The 23,223-nt window shown below is 37.9% G+C and overlaps 2 protein-coding genes across 5 annotated transcripts in view; both read right to left on the reverse strand.

Annotated features, from left to right (window-relative positions):
• Positions 1–4,178: 4,178 nt before the first annotated feature.
• On the reverse strand, positions 4,179–9,407 carry RNF7 (ring finger protein 7). 2 transcript variants are annotated; one of them, XM_062582708.1, is made up of 3 exons: positions 9,173–9,402; positions 6,535–6,582; positions 4,179–5,419 (listed from the first exon to the last, which is right to left on the reverse strand). In XM_062582708.1, exons 1-3 carry the CDS (start codon positions 9,348–9,350, stop codon positions 5,301–5,303), a joined length of 345 nt encoding a protein of 114 aa, XP_062438692.1. In that variant the 5' UTR covers positions 9,351–9,402; the 3' UTR covers positions 4,179–5,300. The 2 variants fall into 2 exon arrangements, with proteins under 2 accessions (XP_062438692.1, XP_062438693.1); XM_062582709.1 differs by having other exon boundaries at positions 5,363–5,419; positions 9,180–9,407.
• Positions 9,408–20,686: 11,279 nt separating this feature from the next.
• The window catches only part of RASA2 (RAS p21 protein activator 2), a 49,934-nt gene continuing 47,397 nt past the window's right edge, over positions 20,687–23,223 (reverse strand). For all 3 annotated transcript variants that reach the window (XM_062582386.1, XM_062582385.1, XM_062582387.1), the window contains 2 exons: positions 22,947–23,136; positions 20,687–22,088 (listed from right to left, as the gene is read on the reverse strand). In XM_062582386.1, coding sequence (XP_062438370.1) covers positions 22,058–22,088; positions 22,947–23,136 — 221 coding nt within the window. In that variant the 3' untranslated portion in view covers positions 20,687–22,057. The remainder of the gene's footprint in view (positions 22,089–22,946; positions 23,137–23,223) is intronic.

A 23,223-nucleotide genomic window follows, 5' to 3' on the forward strand; every position in this document is an offset into this window, starting at 1 on the left:
ACCAGCCAGTCTGCGCCCCACTTTGCTTTTTTTATATATATATATATATATGAATATATATATATGTGGGACTTACCATGTTGAGCCTTCTTCTGCTGTGAGGCCATGATTTGGCTGCTAAAAAACTCTTTGACATAAGCAAGGTATCACAGAAACAGGAAAAGCGGTTCCAAAGTTTTTCCAGTAGCAACAGCTTCAAGCTACTCAAAGAGTTTCCTTTTCTCTTTTTTCACTGTTATATTCAGAAAAAAGTTGAAGAGTTGAATCATGAGAATCAAATGTTAACACTAGGAGTAACAACTAGTACTGCTCAGACCCATTACAGTAAGTGCTCTGCCCTTCTTAGCTGCTTTTTGTTAACTCTGCTACCCTACCACCACACAGCATTGTTTTCACATGCTTAATCCTCTGTCTGCATTGAATCCGTTTAACATACAATTCATGTTTGTACTCTACAAAATTACATTACTGGTGTGTTTTTCTAGTTGTGATTGAGAGGATGATTCATTGCAAAATGTGAGTGTGTAAAATGTGGTGTATCTGTCTGTATAGCAGAGTATTTGCGTCAGGCATGCTGTAGAAATTGGCAGTTCTGCCAGGTGAATGCAAGCATGGGGCAGAAGAGGGTTACAGAAATGGCTAAATAACACAGACAGAAGAGTAAAGAAAATTGAAAAAAAAAAAGTCTTAAGGAAGAAATGTGGAATTCTGCTGGTGGCTTTCTTGGAAATGACGGCCACAGCAGCAGCATATTCCAATTACATCCTAAGAACAGAAAGGCAAGGAAGGAAGTAACAAAAGCTTTAATTTCAGGACCTAAAATTCAGGAGAGTCTCTTTTGTCTTTAGCAAGAACATCACCAGAGTTCAAATTTGAAGTTTAACACCATGCATTAATGATTGGTAGCTGGAGCCCCAAGAGTGAACTCAAACCTATAATTATTGTCATGTCTAAATAAATTAAGGAAATACATAATATTTATGGTACTTGCACAAGAAAGACAATCCACAGCTTGAAAAATCATTCTGCCCTCATGATTAGTCTTTCCTGATTTCTACAGGACATGAACTTTCTCTAAAAGGAGGCAACTTCATAAAAAGGAAGAAAAAGAAGAAAAAGAGAGCAGTAAGATATTTGGACACAGATTCATTACTCAAGTCACTTTTCAGAGATGACTAACTACATTTGCCAAATTACCCGAATTTGCCCAGTATTTAATAAAAAGTGGAAAGGAGTAAGTCAGCATTAATCTATTGGCTGATAACAGCTGTTTAAGTAAATGTTGCCTTCTCATAAAAGTGTTTTTGACTGAGAAGCAAAACTGACTGATTTTGCATACATGGGACCTGAACAAATTCAGTACTAAGAGTAGGTCTTTACTAAGAACTAAACGAATGGGATACCAGGAAGGGAAGAGTATGACTTGGAACACAAGAAAGTTTCTCTGGCATAGGTCTCTCTATGGGTACTGTACTATGCTCTGTGCAGAGCTTATTGCAAAAATTTGATTTAAGGTAGTGTTCTCTAAATCACAAAAATAATATGCAAAGACCTTAAAATCACTCCCCTAAATTTCATCTCTAACAAGATACTGAATAATGAGTTTCTCTTATGTTTCCTCTCAGTAAAGCTGCTTGCCTGTACAAATTAATGAAGCCATAGACAATGAATCTGTAATTTAACTGTTAGGATATCTAGTTGGGACACCACACAGATTCAAATTCCTGATAGAGTATGCAAATATTTTTCTCCAAACTAAAATATATACCCTGTAATATAAACTAAGGTTATCTAATCAAAGGATTTGGAAAAATAAGACAAAATAATATGATGATCTTTTAGAGCAACTCATGCAAACAGATTGTTCTACATTTTAGCATGTAATATTAGCTTGGGAGATTTTGTACAAAACTTAAAAGATTAACATTATAACAAAACTATATATATGTGTGTGTGTGTACATATATATACACACACATACATATATATATAAACCAATGTATTCATCACTTTAACAGTAATATTGAACAATCTCAGCTACTGATAGCCACAAAGAAACTGCAGCTGTCCTCCCACACTTTCTTCCCATGTCAGTAGTAATGCAACTCAGTGTATTTCAGTATTAACAGTATTTTCTTTACAGTTAGTGAAATGAAAATCTTGTGAGTTGATTCTAAGTCTCCTAGTGCAACAAGCAGGAAATAGCGTGACTACACTTGACCCATATAATGATGAACTTTCTAATGCCACATTAATTCACCAATGACCTACAATAAGCTATCTTAACAGTAAGGCAGTTTATGTCCACCTCCATTAAATTTAAAAGCAATACTTTACAGAATTATTAAACTGTATTCCTCCAAATAACTTCTTTCTTGAACAAGTAATGTTTTGCAGTTGCCTGTATCTATCTCAAAGGCAAAATTTCATGAGTACCTGAACAGCTGTATAGTACAGTACTGCAGACAGACCTTTTAGAATCATCTGCTTTTAATGTCTGACACTATCCTATTTCTGTTTTCACACAGCCTTCTCAAATTTTAGTCATTTGCAAAGAAAATGTCCATAATGAGTATCTGGTAATTCCAGTCAAAAATAGTTGAATCAAATCAAAGAGACTAAAAAAACCCCAATACTTCTTTCTTGTGTTAAAATTTTACAGAGTCCTTTCCCCTGAACAACTTTACTTATTAAACTCACGCTTTGAAGAGGGACATGGAATCTCTACTCAGCACTTGTTAGGCCCCACCTGGAATACCTGTATCTAGTTTTGGTCTCCCAAATTCAGCAGTGACATTGAAAAATATACATAGTCCAGCAAAGGGTCATCAAGATGATTTAAGGGTTAGATAACCTGACATATGAGGTGAGGTTGACAGAAATTGGTTTATTCAGCCTAGGGAAGAGAGGGCTTGTGAGGGGAGAGTGAGTGAATCTCAGTCTTCCAACACTTAAAAAGCAGATGCCTTTAAAGATGCAGATGCAGGTACTCTCTTCAAAAGGATGCATGCTGAGAGGATAGGAGGCAGCAGGCAAAAGTTGATTCAGAGGAAATTCCTGCTGGATTAAGAAGAAGATTTTTCACCATGAGAGCAATGACACACTGGAATAGTTGGCCCAGAGAGTGGCAGAATCTCCCTCCCTGGGAGGGACTTGGCTTGACATGGCCCTGGACAGCCTAATCTGTGGCCTTGCTTTCAGCAAAAGTTGAACTGGCCAGTCTCCTGGGGTCCCTTCCAAGCTAATTTTTTCTATGATTCTAACCTATTACAAAGATTTATCTCTTTCAAAGTGAACTGAATGTACTTGGTTTCTATCCCACGAAAATTTCTTCAAATTTGACACTCGCAGAAGAAAGAAGGCATACCAGCTGTTTCAGTTTCAGCATCTAGCTTTCCTAACAAATCATTTGCATTAAACTTGTTGTAGGTGGCATTCAGGAAGACTTCTCTGTAATCATAATTTTCAGCTGTTAGTAGTCACGCATATGACATACAACTGAAAGCAGAGTGAAAATTACTTTGGTACTCTCCATGAACCCAAGCAAAATGAACAAAGAAATCCTCTGATGTGACTAGATACAACTAAAAGAGGTTAGAGGATAGAATCAGTGACCAAATTTTGGCAGAGAAAACAGATGCTAAATATAGTTTAACTTCCACAGCTAAAAATTACTTCCACATCTAACAAGATTTTCTTTTCTCACCACGTTAGGAAAGAATCTGCTTACACAAACAGAAAAAACAAAGATGAAACAGGCCACAGTAAACTAAAAGCTATAGGCACTTCATTATTATTAACCTTTCTTGTATTTGGTTTAATTTTTCAGAAAGACATCATCTCGGATATTAAAAACTGACGTGATACACTGCAACAGCGACACAATAGAGAATTTTTGTGATTTCTCTTAGCATAAAATGAGACTTATTAAATAAGAGAGATCTAAAACTTCTTAAAAGTAAGAAAATAAGTAGCAAACAAAAACACGTTAAACTCTCCATGTACACTTGATGAAACAATGCAAGGTTTCCATTGGAATTATTTTATACAACGAACTTACACCTCTTAAATGCACTTTAAGATAGAACAAAACTAGCTAGAAATAACTCTATTGAGAGATGTATAAACCTTAAAAATTTAAGTTGATCATTTTGTAGTAAACAATGAGATGCATATAATTACTGCTTCATTTCTGCACAGGTTTATTAACCATTTTATTAAGTCTAAATTCATTTCAGACTTAAAGTAGTAATTCAGTCTATTACTTATAAAAACATCCACAGCATATGTTCAGATTAATAAAAAATCCCTCATCAGCATATGTTCAGATTAATAGTAGTTACTTTGGATATTTAAGTAAAAGATAAAGTCAGAGGCAAGCAGTTAAATATCTGTAATAAAAAACACAGGACTGATCACTGATTTTGAGGATTTCTGTAACAATGAAACAATGCCTTCTCCTACTCCCCCAAACAAGCATTGTATCATATAAAATGATGATAAAGAAATTTCTGTAACAGACATTTGATGAAATAACAATTTATTATATTTTTTGCTAGATTTAATAAGTACCTGCTTTCCTTGAGTTATCTAAATTATCAGTTTTGCTTTCTGGATTAGTCAACTGAAATATAAATAAAAAATTATTAATGTGGTTAAATTCTAACACTATGGTTGTAAAAATCATGTGTAGAATATTATACAGCAACAGATTTTGAGATACAGCAAAACAAAATTTTCACATTCAAAGTCAAAGAAAACCTAAATGAGAAATTTATAGTAGAGTCTGATGGAAAAAAGCAAATAATAAATGCTTCACACACTATTCATTTTATATGAAAAAAACAAAATATTTTCTAACAAAGCTCACTGACTGCGGTTCTGTAGGCAATATCACTTAGACAGTTTTTTTCTGACGATGAGCTATACAGCACATGAGGCTTTCAAACAAGGTCTCCGTTTTGAATGAATTCCTTTCTCTAACCAAAACATTAGACTGTATTTGGGGTATAATCTGCACAAACACATTTCTATGTTCTGATACAGATACAGTCAACACTCAAATTGTAATAGACACATTTGTTAATGTAATGTCTCTTTTCAGTTGTGGAAAGCTCTACAGTAAGACTGACCATTGCCTCCTAATACAGCAAAGTGCACACAACAAACCCGCTCCATTATTGTAGCAGATAAACCAAATAAACTGCGCCATGACTGGCCTGTTCTATTCTTCTGAACGAGCACACAGCATAAGACACACACTATTTCAACAATTCAACAGAAAAAAACTTCCAGTGTTTTTATTTGCCTATTCTCTGGACTACCCAGTCCTGCTGGCAGAGGGGACAGCGATTATTCTGTTTCACCCACAAGGACATGCAGCAATTGTGGAAGGAATGGTTGCATTCTCCCCAGACCACTGAAAGAAATGAAAAAGTGTTCCAGTTAAAGACTTAAATAGATGTCTATAATCATCATTTACAGCAAGGTCCAAACTATAATTCTCAAATGTTTACAGACATTGTAAGCTTATGTGAAATTTAGATAGAAAATGTATCACCAGAGTTTTATCCACTGAGATTGGATTATTAGTGTCACTTCTCAGCTCGCTATCACCAGTCTTCACATTTATTTCCAAATGAAAAGAAATACATATAGTCTCATCTCTTTGTACAGTTCTATGATTTGTACAAACACATATATCTTTCTGACCAGGAAAAGTACAACTATCTGGCTAAGTTATATTCACTTTAACTGCCCCAGCAGCAAAATATAGCCAATGCTCTAATCACTGTCACAAAAGAGAACATTACCAAATCCTTATCTGTAATGTATCTGTAAACGTGCGATAAAAAGGCACATTTGACATAGTATATAACCTCAAAATGGGATCTCAGAGCACAAGTTGTTCACAGGATACAGTTACTTCAGCATACCAAAAGGGTCATTATTTTCCATCTATTCTTGAACAGTATCAGTCACTTTGTTTTTTTTCCCCTAATAGTTAACAGCAATGGAACATAAGGGTGTCAAAGGAGTGTTGTAAATTGTTTTGGTTCTTATTTCTCTCTGATTATCCTAAATAGGACACTTATGAAGCCAACTACAGGTTCTGGAACAGGTAATCCCTGTTATGGTTAATAAAACAATCATAAAAAATGACAGTGGGTTGAGATATATACCTTAATATACCTTAATACAGAAAGGAAGAGGAGTATGGAAAGGTTTACCGCTTGGTTTAAAAGTTGACTTACAGTTGGGAAACAAAGATTATGAGAATATAGCATACATGCTAATAGATGAGTTGCAAATTTGAAGGTGTTTTGTTCTACATCGTATCTGAAGTGAATACTGATGTTATTAGTGCTCACAATAAAACAAAAGCATTACTAATGTGAAAAGACAGGCTGCAGAATTAAAATTCCAGTTTCCTTTTGAGCTTTAATAAAATTAGCCTTCCTTTCAAACTTTAAAATGCACCCTATGGAGAAAAAAGCTTTAGTTCAAAGACAGTCAAATGAAATCACTACATACCAACGCAATCTTCTTGTTTGTTTTCAGCTTGACATCTAAGACAGGCATCTAAAAGTAAACAAGAACAAAACTCAATTTGATGCTCAGGATACTGTTTTAAGAATAGTTTGTCAAACAAAAATATAAACTCCAGAACCGATTTCCATAGGTAAAAATCTTACATTTTGCTGTATGATACAGCCCTTTAACATCAAACTACCCTCCTCCCTAAAATTAAAATAATGCATGTTGTACAATGAAGTATGTATCTGCAAGAGATCAAAAGGACTACAAACTGTTCAAAAAGTCTGGTGCATCTCATTGCTTTATTGTTTTCCTAACTTCTGCTGAAAAAAAACTTCATTTTGCAGATATGACAACCAGATTTGTGCCAAGGACATACTAAGATCAGAGCAAGTGTACAGCCAAACCCTGATTATAGGACTTCGTTTTTCAGATGTAAGCATCTCCTCTTAAGGAAATTATTCAAAATTTTGATTTCTTTCAGCTTCTACATCTCTCACCCCCCCCCACCTACTACTACCATCTTCTTTATATGGGTTTTTTCCTTAAAGAATACCTGCATGAAATTTTCGCAATACTGACATATGCACGCAAACTATTTTTAAACACTAATTTGTCTAGTAATATAATTGAAGAGATAAATGAGGAAAATATCTAACTAAAATATTTATCTTCTTTGTACATCCCAGTTTCTGTGGCTACAGGTCTGGATGACAGATTCAGGATTATATAGTAGTGACAACTTCCAGGCTTTGTACTGGGCCACACAAATACACAGGAAATATGTCTTCTCCTTTGCTCCAACATGGACCACCACAGACCTATTTGCACAGACAGTGTGCAACAGAAAGCGTTCAACTATTATGGCAGCATACACAGTGCAAACACATCTTTGCCTACTCCAAAGAAGAGGTAATCGTTTAGACAAAAGCATCCCATGGGTGGATTTGGCCCACAGGTCATCAGTTGGAACATATTTTTCTAGAAGACAGAGAAGTAACATGATACAGGACTTTCAGTTTGAATATTTCTGCTTTCTCTACATGATACTGCATGGTGCTTCTATTTTGGATTGACCTACCCAGATAGTCCTCATTTTTCAGATAACGCAGAAGGAAGAGCATCGGAACTTTTAAATTGTTATCCTTTCCTCATTAAGATGAAAGAAAGGTAGTAAGTAAGGTTTCCTCTTGTCTATTATCATAATTCCACAGCATCAAGGGACCAAACCACAGCAAAGATTCAGCCAAACTGCTTCAATTTACAACTTACAGTACGGCATATCAAAACAAACTGATCTGGAGTTACATCGATACGCTGGGTAGTAAGCTGGAGTAGGCTAGCAGCTGCTGTAAAAGCAGCTTACCTATCCCAGGTCTGACTTTAGATTTTCAGCCAGAAAAGCGAAAGAGAGCGCTGAGCACAAAAATCACTACACCTATGCTAATGTCAGCTGCCTCCACTCTTGCACCCCAAGGGTGTCAGTCCATCAAATGTTAAACAAATTAAGTCAGTACTGCTGCAATCCTTCCCTTTCCAGGCAGTACCTCTGCATTGCTGCTTCTTTCCCTCATGCTTCTGCTATCCTTGAAGCCCAAGCTGGTTTAAGGAATTAAATCAGTAAAGAAAATTTAGCCAGCTCACACTTCCCTCCCCTGCAAAAACAAGCAAACCAACCTTGAATACGTGGAGCCAGCTCAAGCCTTGCACAGCCTCCAACCAAAGGTTACTGCAGATGAAGTGGCTCTACAGGAGCCAGACCTCATCTGCCAGGGGCCAGCATTAAACTGCTGAAGTTGGTAATAATTAAATTTCACGTTTAAATAATCTGGCTTGCTCTACATTTTAGAAAGGGCTAACAGATTTCTCCGTTGATTTCAGATGAAAAATACTCCCTTGGTCTAATTATGAAGAATTATAAATAAACAAATTTAAAATTTTTCTCAAAACATCTGGGTTGCTTTTGTCTGAGAGCCTTTTATCTACCGTCCCCTTCAACAGGAATGATTGCTTTTGTTACAGTCATCAGTAATCAGCTGAAGCTGCCTCTCCAATAGTCCCGTCTGTGCAGAAATCACAGCGCGTTAACAGCCGCCAGAACAGGCGAACTCGTTCGTAAAATCGCGGTTTACTTTTAGCGGATGAGGCCAGTTTCACAGCGCCGGCGCGCAGGCCCGGGGCAGCTCTGCCGCAGGCCCGGGGCGGGCCGCGGCTCGGCGCAGGCGGCGCCGCCACCCGCCCTCCACGGCGGGCGAAAACGCGTCAGAAGAGACCAGCGCCGCCCTCGCACTCAGAAACGGGCAAACGCAGTGGCTGCTTCTCGGCGCGTCTCTCCGCGCGCCGCCGACGCCAGCTCCCCCTGGCAGCGGGTAGGGCTGGGCAACGCCGCGACAGGCCCTGCACTGGCGCTGGGAAAACGCGCCCACCCGTGAGCCCTGCGCTGGCGCCCGTCAGCGCCGCGCCGCCCCCGCCCCCGCCCCCGCACGGCGGGAGGCGCCGCCGCCGCCCGCCCGGGCCTCGCCGCCCGCCCCCGCCGCCGGGGGAAGCGGCGCGGCGGCGGGCGGCGCCTCCGCCCTGCGCCAGCGGCGCGGCGGCGCGGTCCGGTCCGGTCCGGTCCGGTCCGGCTGGCGCTTACCCATGACCTGCACGCGGCAGATGGCGCAGGTGTCGCACTCCACGTCCCAGCTCCACATGGCCACCGCGTTCCACTTCTTCAGCGAGAACATCTTGTCGGCGGCGCCCGCCTTGGAGCCCGAGGAGCCCGCGTGCGAGTGGGGGGCCCCGGGCTCGTCCCCGTCCTCCACATCGGCCATGGCGGAGGGGCGGCACCTCGCCGCGGCGGCGGAGGCGGCGGCCGAGCGGGGCCGCAGCGCCGCCCCGCGGCCGGGTCGGGCCGCAGGCGCGCGCGCGCGGGGGGGAGGGGGGTGTCGGGCACGCGCGCTGCCGCGGCGCTGTCGCGAGGCTGGCGGTGGCGCTGCGCCGCGCCCGCGGCCCGCGCAGGCTGCCGGGCCGGGCCGGGCCGGGCCGGGCCGGGCGCCCGTAGGGAAGCACGTGCCCGGCTGCGCCAGCGTTCACGTTGCGGCTTGGGGTGGGGGCAAAAACAGGCAGCTGGTACACGTAGTTACTTAACAAACTTAATGGGCATTTGGGCGCTTTTCCGAATTTGAATCCAAATAAAAGTATGCAGAACTTGTTTTTCCAAAATAGTGGCCCTTCTCTCCCCAAGCCTACTTTGAAGCTTAAGGAAAATTTGTTAACGCCAAAATTCATGCACAAACTGAATTTAAAAGACACACTGTTAAGGTTAGGGCAAATGCAGGGAAGTAAGGTAGGTTTTCAGAAGGAGCGCGAGCAAGGGCGTACCTTGTCTTCTCAGGCGTCTCCAGCAGGACCCTGCACGAAGCTGCCCGGCCGTACTGCAGAGAGGTCATTCTGCTAACTCCACAGTACTTCATCAGGCTGCATTTAAGAACCACAAAACTTACAGCCTGCTTAAACAAGATACAATGCCACGGAGTTACACTGAAGTAATGTGCTATATTAATAGTATGCACTTAAAGTAAACTATGCTTTAAATTCAAGTGTCAGACGGAAAAAGATTTTAAGGACAAAATCTTTGGCAGCACAAATGAAATGGTTTGCAACCGGGGCACAAGAGTCTTTCTCTTATCCACAGAGAAAGAGTACAAGCCTCAGCCATGCAACAAGTATAAAGGTAGTGTAACAGGACTGAAAATGAAATTCTATCTACTTCCATTCTCTCCTTTTCTCCGGAACAACAACAAAATCTTAACAGGTTGAATTAGTTTACTGCATTTATCTAGTCAAAAATTTCTGGACTACTGTCCTCAATATTATCTTGTCCCCTGATGGCTCCCTAACATCACAGGAGACAGAAATCCCAGGGAGCTGCATTTCTCTGCATCAGTGATCCTGCTTAATTATTAAAAACCTGTTTGTTTGAGCCCTCCCGGCCACCCCATGCCATCTGAGACTATGAATACGACAAAGCAGAGGAAACCTGAGAGTACTCCCCAAATGATTCTACTTGTATAAAGAGGGCAAGTTGCATTTGAACATCTGATTGTTTTATATTTCATAATAAAAAAGTAATTATTTGCAGAAAGACCAGTTTTCAATTTCTGTTTTAAAGTTTGAGAAGCTGTCAGGGTTGGGCGCGGTATTGTTTAACAGTTTTTCCAAATGTTAAATGCATGAAGCAGACAGAAAATCCCCATTTAAAAAAATATAAATATTTTTCTCAGCAGCTTTAGTATTTATGTAGCATTTGCTCCTATTTGTAGTCTAGGACATTTCTGTGGAGATACACTGTAAAACATTATCATATCCCACAACATAACTTGAATATGAAAGATAACAGTAAGAAGTTGCAGATGTGCATGGACAATTTCACCCCAGCTTATCCACAGCAGAAAAAAAGCTAAAGGAAAAAGTCTTCTCTGTCCCTGGATCTGACCAGGGATGGACTGACAAAACAGCAAGAAAATCCAAATTGGAGCTGAGCCTTCTCATATCAGCTTGAGTAGAGAGGAGGGAGAGAGGTAGCTGCTTTTCTAGCAGAGCACAGGCTGTTTCTTTGGGAGAAGATGCAGTAGGAAACAGTTTGCTGGAAACAGTTTACATAGCTGGTTCAGGAACTGGTTGAAACTTAAACAGTTCTACTAAGATGGACTGAACATCTTGAACTGCTCAGTTTTAGTAAATTTTAGAACAGTTTAGGCACTATTTAGGGCCCTAAAACCTGGGAATAACCCCAGTGAGTAAGCGTAAATAGAGCATAATAGTCCATTGAAAAATTACTAATAGAGAAGATGCAATCAGTTCTGACACTGGAAAAGTGCAACAATAGTAGCTGTAGTAGTAACTTAAAAACTCTATATTCTCATCCTAAGTTCTAAGCATGTAGCTTTTACGATCTTTTAAACATGGATTCTCACCCTGACAAAAATATATACGATATATATAAAGCTATATGTTGTTTTAATTAAATATGCACTTTATAAAAGCTAAGGTTATAAAAAGGAATAAAATTTCTCCCAAATAAAACATAGTAAGTTAATAAAAATAGGGCAACTCTCATTTAGAAAAGAAGGAAGGTATGATCAGCAGGATGGTTAAATAATTCCAGGAGAAAGGGGCAATCCTACCAGACCATAGTTTGGACTACATTGAAGCCAAGCTCAGAGCTACTTTCAAGACAAACTGCAATAGCACAAGCCTTGAGTTACGAATTTTGGTCCTCCCTCAAGACAAGAACAAGTCTTTTATCTCCAAATCTACAAAGTAAAACAATAAATAGGTTATGTATAAATATACTCAGTCACCCTCTGAAAAGGAACCTTTTCATATCCTGAAACACTCAATAGTTCTAATTTGTTGAACCCACACTGAATTTAAAATAAATCACCTCAATGCCCTTTTCCAAACTTCCTTTTTGCTCATGTAGTTTGTAATTGTGGGGAGGCCTGGGAACTGTAGGTAGTAAAGTAGTATCTGTTCTCTGAGGAATGGCTCTCTCTAGTCCTCATCTTTATCCATTCAACATACAGCCTCTTTTGAAGGTGGATATACCTATAAAAGGCCCTCTCCTCCCCATTACTTTCTGATTAGTTCATTGCAACTTAACCACAGAGCCACATCGCAGAGATCTCAGTATATCCACATTATTTTGGGAGGCTGGGCTCAACTTTGGACATCAGTTTGCACAGCCAAACAACCCCAGACAATTGCAGCTACGTTGCCTGTTGGGGCAAGATCCAAGTGTGTCAGTTCCCATTTGTTCTGTAGAAGAATCAGTTAATTCCCTACTCTGTAACCCAACTGTTGGAAAAGGCAGACCGATGTGAGTACTTACCGTCACCACTCCGTACTAGTAGTAATCCAGTTCCGGATTTACTTCTGATTGTGGCACGTAGCTTTAAAACTAGATTGTATTACCGCTTACTAATTTCAGAAATTGTTTCTCTTAAACAATTTCTCGCTTAAAACAACATCTCTGCTCAGCAGAAATGCTGCAGAACTGAGGTTTAAAATACTAACTTTCTGTTTATGCCAACTTTCCTTCCAAAACCACTGGCTGCTGATTGTAACAGTTAGGATGTGTATGATTATACAGGTGCAGGAATAATGTGTCAGCACATGGAGCCAAAAATGTAATATTCTAAAGGAAGGGAAGGGCAGAAGCAGAATGCATTTCTTAATTTCCTTTCACTATTCAAGATATTATTCTACCAAGAAACGTAGCTTCCTTTCTAACAGAAATAAAAATTATTCACATCACCATATAATTAAGCTCTTAGTAACAACAATCAATTACTGTTTACAAAATCTGAATTTTAAAATATATTTAAGAAAAAGCAATTTTGGATAACCTGAATTTCATGATCCGTAGTCAATTCCTGTAATTCTTCATGTCAAGGAACTTGAGAACTTTTATTTGTAAAACTTGGAATTGAGACTTTAAATCAGAACTGTTCCTACCTTTGGTTATGCGGAATATAATCAATGCTAGAATTCACACTAGTCTGGGACTCTAAAGAAAAACTCCTTTTGGCTTTCTTAGTATAGGAAAAACAATGGCGTTCAAGTTGCTGAGAAGGAAATCAGCTCCAAGTTGTTCTGCGGACCATGCTCAGAGCGATTTATTTCTAGAGTAGAAAAGGGAGAGACAGAAACAAATGGCTCAAGTGTATGGGAATTGCTCTGTTGTTGACAGCCCATGGATAGAAAAACAGTCTGAAGTCAGTAAAACATCAAAGATGGTCAAGCAAAACAATTGCAATCACTTCCTTTGGTCTTTCCACCTCTCCCCCTCTTATCAGGCCATCAGACACTATCAGTTCCTTTGCTGAGCAAGTCAGATCAACTGAGATACAGCTCTGAATTTGTTCAGAAAGACAGGGATGGCCTTTCATATGGAGGGAAGGGGAAGAGAGACGGACAGAGGGAGAGAGAGGGAGACCCTGCTTTCAATAATTAGGATGAAGGAGGTATTTTTAAAAATAATATTTTTTTCAAAGTAAAAAGGAGGTAACTTCTACTTTATGTCCTGACTAGCCTCCTCTCCCCTTGTCTACTCATACAAATAAACCAACAGGTCTCACTATTTGGTGCCAGAATTTACATTAGCAGTTAAAGATGTAGAGCAAGTAATATTCAGGGACCTTTAACACTGAATAACTTGCTTTATAGGAATAATTACTACCTGGAAAACTACTATTTTATTTTCTTGGCTATTTTATCATCTAAAGAGCTCTAAAAAAAACAAACAAAAAGTCAAGCAGTTTTGGAAAAATACTGTCCTGGTGTACTAAAGTTCATTTGTTCCCAACAGATTCCTGTTGCACATTCTCAGTGTTGTGACATCGAGAAGGCACCAGATAAGTGTGGCATAGAATAAGACAGCTCTTTCAGCGAGTTTTCCCTATGTACTTTTCCCATTGTGTTTATCTGTAAATAGAAATTCATTCTTTCAGATTGAGGAGAGGAAAACTGCATCTGCTCACTTCATTCAGGCTTTACTGAAAGTGTCTGAACTTGAATACCTAAATGCAGAAACTTGAACTATGTTTCTTTCAGTTACTTAAATGAATTTTTTAACTAGAATTATATTGTTGCTATTGCATGCTATAAAATGGGGGGGGGGGGGAAACTGTTTGGCAACTGTAGATGATGTATATAATAGAAGGTATCCAAATTTAGAATATTGTTTTATACTAATTGCTTATAAATTATATACATTTCTGCAATAATCTCAGAGTAAAGATACAGTTTAATTCAGTAGGGATTTAATCTGGATTCTGATTTTATGTCCCATGTCAAAGAATACTCATACAAAACTCCCAACTGTTTGACAAAACAGAGAAAACTTACACAATTGCCTAATAACTGCTTTCTATTCATACTCCTAATCTCAGTTCAAATTAATACAGAGAGGCACCTTTACCTTTGTAAGAACATTTTCATTTTCTACGCATCTTTTAAAACTCTGATTATTGCACTGACAGTGGTTTGGAAGAATGTACAATGCCTTTCATAGGTTTTTCATGAATCTTGCAAGAAGGGAGATTCTAGATATGACCTGGCTTTACTTTTATTCTTTCTTCTTTCCTTGTACAGCTTTTTGAGATTTTTTGTTTTTTTTTCCACAGCTTGCTTTCTCTGAAACACAGAATCCAACATTATTTTTACTAATAACAAAATTGTTATGGAAACGTTGATTTTATGATAATGCAAAGAACAGTTATGTAAGTGTGTATCTTGGCCAACTAATGCACATACTGGGTTGTATTATTACGCTTATTGTTTGCTCTGTCAATAGTTAACATATATCATAACATTCAAATACTGTGTCAAATTAATTTATTTGCCAAAGAAAAGAATGTAGAGTCATCTAAAAATGTAGGTAATGTTTGTCAGCATAGTTCTGTGCCAAAACTATTTCTTAAACTCTCGATCATCTATGCCTCTCTGAACTGTTTTACCAGTAGGAATACACTTAATAGTGCTATTAATGGCCAATACTAATAGAACAGTTGTGATTATAGCCAAGACCTCAGTAAAAGGCAGACAGTAGGCCTGCAAAAGAGGAAGACAGCGCAGGAAATAGGTACAGTGGCATGCTAGCACCTGTGGCAGTACCAGCTGCAGCAGTTCTTAAGATCTTATCAAACCTACCTGATGCAATTGCCAAAATGGAAAATAGACATCAAGGTTATTATCTACAGTTTACAAATACAATACAAACCAAACCAAAACAGGCATTTTGGAAACATACTGTGTTCTCTACACTGAAAAGTCCTGGAATAAATTGCATACCACTTTTAACACTCAAAGACTTTACTGGAGAGGAGACTGAGGAAGTCACTGAAATACATTGTTACCCAGAACACAGCAAGTGGAGTTAAAAACACCCCCCCACACACATCCCCACCATTTTCCCCCTATACTGCAGCATATATATGCAATGATGATGTGACAGTTGCAGAAGTCCAGATAAGAGTTCAAAGACAGAGAAGTAAGAATAATTCAGATTCTTAAATGAACTGTGCATTACTCATATTCAGTGTAACAAATGGGCATCACTACACCTAACAAACAGAAGGGAATTCCTTAAAAAAGGTTTAAGAAAAAATGTTAATGGCTTCTGGGAACCTCTCTGCTTTACTACGAAAGCTCAAATCTCACAAGAGACCAACTGTTGCTGAGCTGCTTAATATTTTAACCAACTCTGTACACTCTTGAAACTTCTCCCTTCTCCATACAACACCCAAGCTTGTCTATCGCTCATTTTGAAGCGGAGTCTTAATTACACAAAAGCCCCAGCTACTTTACCAATTTTACACCTGATTCTTATTTGCTAGTTGTTGTACTTTATGGAGTAGAGCTGTTATTACTATTTTTATGTTAAAAGCTTGTCTCATATTCTATTGATTTAACAAATTTAAATGCAAAGACAAAATTAGGCATGTTTTAAATGAGATTAGATGTTTCAGAATGGAGCTGCACTCTGAACTGAAAACTGAAAAGCAAGGCAACTTGCTTTGCTGTTACTTTATCAGGGGAATTCATCCCCTATTTTGCAGCAGAGAGGCCTGCTGTAAGGCTGGGTGAGGTCGTGCAGCCATCTCAGCACCTTGCCCTCTCCCAGCATGAGGAGACCCCATAAGCCATGCTCCTGGTTGGCAAATCCTGCCATTGCAGGGTGGCGTGGGGAGAAGATCAGCACGGGCAACCTCAGAAACGCAGCTTGTGGAAACCTCCCCTTTGCTCACGTTTACATCAGATAAGGCTATTGCGCAGGCCAAGGTTATTCTCTGCTCATTCACATTTGCAGATACTGTGTCCTGCACACCATATAGCTTGCTTACATTTGTTGCCTTTGACAGTTTTCTACTCTCAGATTTTGGCCAAGGCGGTGCTAGCGTATATACATGCAATTCAGGTCTGACCATTAAAGAACAGCCCTGTAAATGTGACAGAATGGTGTGGCATGGAAGATCTGACAGGGACCTGAACCAACTACTCATGAGGAAGCTAAGAGAATTACATTAGCTGCTACAGAAATCATCATATATATATACACACTGTTATGCTCAAAAAAAGTTTTTACAGCATTTTCACAGCAGGACTAGAAGTCTCCCCCACACTTTTTTCTTTTTTCTTTTTTTTTTTTAATTTATACAGCTAAATGCTTTATTTAAAGTCTCACATATCTAGGACTTAGATTACTTCAAGATACCCTTAAAATAAGGCAGGTAATCTATAAAACATTAGTCAGTGCCCTTTTATTTATTCTAGTATACATCAGCAAGATTAGGAGAAAAGGTGAGAGGGGGAAAAGGTACAAGATTAACCTTGTGAGATAAAATTGTGAGCTATTGCATCATTACTACATGGGGAATACGCTTGTGCGACCCTCTCAGCTTCTGCTGCGACCCTGAGGTGCTAGTCGGTGACTAAAGATGATTAAAATGACCAAACATTTGACAAAGTACTGTGCCTGCATGTGGCAGCATTTAATACTTAAATTACAGAAACTAGATGGAAGAAGTACTCCTTTCTCTTGGACTCTTTCATTTGCATTGCTATGCAACACCCAGTACCCTGGGCACAAGGAGACCAAACTGTATACGCTTACCCTGCTAAAGCATGTCAAAGGTCTACGGATGAAAGGTGCAAAAACCATCAGGCCCGAGCGCCCGGGCACATCACTGCAGATCCTTACGCGAGGTTCGCGCTTCCTGTTTTTACCTCTGCAGTCTCCTGGTTGTCTTCAGGAAATCTCCGTTTCTGTCACCCAGCAACGGCGTCCAGGGTCCGGGGAAAGGGACGGCTGAGCAGGGGGTGCTTAACCACAAGGAGCTCCTGCCCTGAGCGCCTCGGCCCCTCCCGGGGCAGCCCTGCAGTGGGCGCAAGCAGCAAAGCACTGCAGGACGAGGAGCCCAGCTGCCTTTGAAGCCTTCTGTCGTTACACATACAGCCCTCCAAAAAACATCTTTTCTGTCCGCTCCCTGACACAGCCGAGTTTGTCACTGAAACACCAGTCTGGAGTAGAGCTGGGGAGAATCTGCCTCTTACGAAAACCAAAGCCAAGATCTTCTGCTCTGCTGTTCTAAAGGAATCCGGTAAGTTGTTTTTTAAAAAAAAAAAAAACTTTATAAGTCTCACGATACCTTTACCTGGGTTGGTCCATCACTCTTTCCCTTTTTCTCCTATCCAGTAAAAATGACCAAAAATAAGGGGTAAAGGCCGGGGGGGGGGGGATTTTTTAAACAAACTAAATTGTCTGTTTGGATACGAAAAGCCCCCACATATATAATGTTTATGAAACAGGGAAAAAAATTCCCATCTCCTTTTTTTTGTGAAATTTAACTAGACTTTATATACAACTGCCACACCATTTGCAAAAATAATGTTAACATATAATGAACTTCAGCAGTGAAAACAAAACACTTGGTCATTACAATTTTATGGCACATCATAATTAGATTGCAAAGTGTCCTTATATATGGATGGATTTTATCATTTTCATGAACTTCTAAATTCATGTAAAGAATATTTTAAAACAGTTCACAGTGTTGTCTGATTTTTGTGTGTGTGTATATATATATATATATATATGTATATATATATATGCTTACAAAACCTATGTAATTTCTAAGGCCAGAAACAAGAAATGCAGCAGCCACTGGATCTTGTTAAGCATTATTCGACTATGCTGTAGAGCACTTGATTATCAAGTTTTGTTTCTGTGACTTCTTAAACTGTTCATTTTACACTTAATAATTTAGCTAAATTACAGTCTGTATTCCTCCCAGTTCTTGCAGGTCTACTCTAAAACTTCTCAAGCTTTGCCAAGAGCTGCCCTGTATTGCTGCATCCCGGGAACAAGCCACGTATGCCAACAGCAGTCTCGTCAGGGCTCAATACAGTAGTATCAATGTAGTCTCCTTACACTTATTAAAAGATTCCTGTTTAATGTAATATGCATAAATCATGAAAACTTCAGTTAAATATACTTTTATAAGTATTATAAGAACCTGAAAGAAACTGTATGCATTTCTCTATTCTACTAGAAGTCCTTATTTGGTACTGAGAGCTGATGCTTATTGGCCTGAATTTTATTCAGTATTTAGGCTCTTTTCAAAAAATATTGCATCAGTCCTTACCACACGTGAATAAGTGCTGCAAATTTTGTACTTTAAAGTACATGAACAAGCAGAAATGAAAGATAACATTTTGTAATTTTTATCCATATATTATTGCTTCTATTGACTATATATAGTCTATCATTGCACTGTATGAATACACACACATACATTTCTTTTATCCCCCCCCATCACTATAGTTATCCGCATGTAGAATGGGGGACTTTATTATTGGACTTTTCATAACAGAGATATATGTATGAGAAATTAGCAGACTAATTTTCGAAAAATTGAGAGTTCTAGGAAGAACTGTCTAGCTACCGAGGCATTATGTATCTACAGTTGTCAGCCTTGCCCAAATATGATCAGCACAGAAGCTACTAATCTTTGGTGGTAACGCCCTTTCATGTCATGATTTAGAAAAAACTCAGAATAAGGGAATAGTTAGAGAAGGTGGCAAATTAGCAGTGAAAAGATTAGATAACTTTGCTATAACGATCACAGAATCCTTAATAAGTTTTATACAGTGCCCACACAGAAATTCCTACCGTTCTTGCAGTTTCATTTTTAACTTCCTCTGCTTTCTAAATCTCTGCATATGAATCTGTGACTAGACTGGGCCTTAATACAGCTTACCTCAGAATCAATCAAAATTAACTCCAAAATGGCTGGAAGATTTGCACTGCAAATCCTACTAAAGAGCTCCCATGCTGTTTTTTGTACAAGGAAACAAAACATCAAAACATTGAAACATCTTTCTACAAAGTTATCTTATAAAGAAATCCCACAGAAAAAAGGAGTGAGAGCAGGTGAGAAGACCAATAATATTGTCGGTGACCATGCAAGATCAAAATTAAAGGGATTTTATAGTTTTTCTGTCACATGGATTTATCTTGTTAAACTCAACTACAGTTTGCAAGGCCCGATCTAATTCTGTCTTTGAATAATGACAAACAATCTAAAAAGGCAGGCCTCACAGCAAATACACAACAATTAAGTTTGTTGTAAATTTATTTGTGAGTTATTCTCAAGCAATGTTACAAAACATTTTAATATCTTGATAAGAAAATAAAATTTAAATAAAAATACATTCAACAATACATCATAATACAAATTAAAACTAATATAATTTACAATCCAAATAGACCTAATTACTGAATATTTTCTTTCTAGACTAATCAAAATGAAGGCAACTTTTATTATTAATTATCCTACTTGTACCTAATTAAATTCTAGAACATCTACTGTCTTTTAAAAATTATTAAATGAGAAATTAAATCTTAATGGTCCCAAATATTAAATGGCCTTTGTTTTTGCTAAATATTCCAGTACCAAAGCAAATAAAAAGTGCATATTTTTCAAAAAATGTTGCAATAGCATACAATTTAATTTGTCATAAATTTGACTTCAGAAATAATAGAAAATGGCTCCAGTGAACAGACATTTTGCAACAGGGTTGGCCAACACGCACCAAGCTTTACTTTGACACTCAATAGTGTTCAACTTTAATGGCAGCTTTTTAATGGAAATTCATTGGAGCCACGTGACTTTGGCAAAACACATTTCTTGGCATTAATAAAGATTCTATTTTCCCTTAATTTCAACTGATGTCAAATAAAAGTCCCTTAGAATACAGATTTATATATAAAAGACAAAATAATTGCAGATGATTAAATGATTGTGACACTGCAGATACTGGTTCTGAATTCCAGGTATTCTCTAATAGTTCCTATAGTATTAAAACAAATATTCATTTTTTACAATAGTTACATTCATTTCAAAAGATATTTCAGTCTTGCCACTTGGGTTGTATTTCTGTAGAAAGCCTCTCTACAACAGTATTGAAAGTGTACAGTGTACATTAGAGTTTTCAAGCACTGTGAATTTTTATTCTTTCTATTGGTAAGTTAAATTCTTAATTATTTTGGGTAAATCATGATTGTAAAAAACACAAGACCCCACAATAAACGCTCCAAAAATAAAAAGTACCACATATAGACAGTTGCATTTAATACTGTTGAAGCAAAGTTGCCACAGTAATACCTTTGCTTCTTCCTGGTTCTATACATATATATCCTTTCAATACAACATAAATTCTCAGATGAAGTGAGCAAGAAAATTAGTCTTCCTAAACTCAAGAATGCCAGTTTAAAATTGTGTTAACTGGCAAATAAGAATCCATACAAACAAAGACACAAAAATATCACTTAAGCATTGACAAAACATTGATCATTCAACTGATCATAACAAGCAGATACTACAAAGTATCTAAAAATAATCTGGGATAGTCCAGATATCTAAAGTGCTTTGAGTGATTATACTAGAGATGCATTATTTATTAGATTTGTAGTCAAAAGATAATGGGCATCATTATTATTTTTTATTAAAAAAGAAAATCATATGTGGGATCATGTAAGTTCATCAGTACTTTCTTAACCACAATCTGTTCACATTTGTGTCTGCAGGCAAACTTTTTTTTTTTTTGGGGGGGGGGGGGGGGGGATATAGAGGAAAGGTTGCTACCCTGCATTTCGTATTAAAATAAAGAAAAAAAAAATCTGTACCTTAAAAAAATCCTAAAGAAAATAGATAGTGGTCTAATGTCACTCCATATATTACTCACCCCAAATGTAAACACAAGGCACAATAAATGTTCCCTGATTTCTTCTTCTTTAGTACTAAAAAAAAAAACCCCAACAACAAAAAAAAAAAAAAAAAAAAAAAAAAAAAAAACCTAACACTGGTATCTGCTGTCCAGATTATACGCAATATACTGCATGATTTTGTAAAACTCCAGGATTAAGTCAAGTCAAGTGCTGACAAAACCTAACATGAAAAAAAAAGTCAAATTAATTGAATATGAAGCTTTAGATTTTTTTCCATGTTGAAGTATCTCAGGATTTCAATTTCAAGATCCACATCAGCAGGGCAGGCACTCATGGTAAACTGATGCAAGTTTGCAGTATATATAACTCAGAGATGTAATCCAATCAACAACTACTGTATTGAGTTTCTTTCATTAAAAAGCTTATTTGTTTATAAAGTTCTTTCCAATAAGACAGTAATGGCAGAAAAACATTTAGATTTATTCACATCTGTTACTTCAAGAACCTGGAATTTCAAGTTCTTCAGCAAAATGGGAATAAACTTTAAGACCAGATTTCTGACCAGACAGTTTCCTATTAAATATTAAATAGATTGTCAATACAACTAGCATTTATGTTCATTCTTAAATACTTTGCAAAAGTGTAGGTAATGAATAAAAAACAAACAAACAAAAACACCACCAAAGACAACCCAGGAACATTTCCAGTTTCTTCTTCTTCCACATAAGAAACAGTTTGTTTTGGTTAGGAAACTTTTCCAACAATTGGATTTTCTCTGGAAAAAATAAAGCATCACTTGTAGATATTTTTAAGGTAATATTTGCTTTCCAATTCTCATCATATAGTTTTAATAAGGCAAACATTCTTTGCACAATTTCTACCACTACTTATGGAATTTCACTGTTTGCTGAAAACCTCATGCACTTTTAATCAGAAACTTCTAAATCAATTGTCAATTTTTCTGAACAGCTCAGGTCAAATATTAAAACTAGGCAAACCAAATAGATGTCAGAGCATTCTTGTGGTAAATCTAGCCTTCCTGAAGCCAAGAAGAAAACAGATACCTGACTAGTGTTGTTCCATAAATATTAGCTAGAATCAAAGAGAAACGAAAGAATCAGCTCTGGAGCAGCTGTGTACTCCAAAGAATAGATTCTTTGAACTTCACCAAAAATAGTCCTTTCCACTTAATATAGCAAGTGAATTAACAAACAATACAAATATTGCCTGAAAGATATGTATGCAGTATAATCTTTACAGTTTTATATAACTTGGTATCTTAATTGAAAAAGAGATTTAATATTACAAAAAACAGAAGGTAGGCAGGCAATTAGGAGTAACATCTAAAGCTCACACAAAATTTAAGTTATAAGGAAACATCCATTGTACCTGCTGATGGGAATCTCAACATGAATACAGACAAATCCTATGCCAGAGCTGCTTTTTGTGTTATCTAACAACCTGTAAAGAGTTTCATTACAAATACAGCAAATCAATTCGCCTTATCTTCTTCTCGTCCGTGTGTTGTAAAGATCTAACTTTAGCTTAAATCAGTTACCTCAACAAGCCTGACCTCATTCTGTGATTTTTTTTCCACAGGTTTACGTATGTTAAAATTATGTAAGATACTTACTCACTGCCATATTTAGCACTAGATGATCTCTTCTTTCGATATTTTTCATGGGAGTCATTCAGCTTTTCTACTATATCTATTATTTGTTTAAGCGTATGAAAGGTTGCTACAGAGTCTTCAATTGTGAAGTTAGAATAGTCATCTGGTTCTTTCTGTGGACCTTGATAGACTGCTATACTTCCACAAGCCTCTACAAAAATTACCACAAACCTCAGTTAGAATTTCTACTTTTAATAAAGAGATTTCTTATAATGTAAATTTAAATAGCAATCCTGAA

The sequence above is a fragment of the Rhea pennata genome, chromosome 9 (genome assembly GCF_028389875.1).
Source record: "Rhea pennata isolate bPtePen1 chromosome 9, bPtePen1.pri, whole genome shotgun sequence".
Lineage (NCBI taxonomy): Eukaryota > Metazoa > Chordata > Aves > Rheiformes > Rheidae > Rhea > Rhea pennata.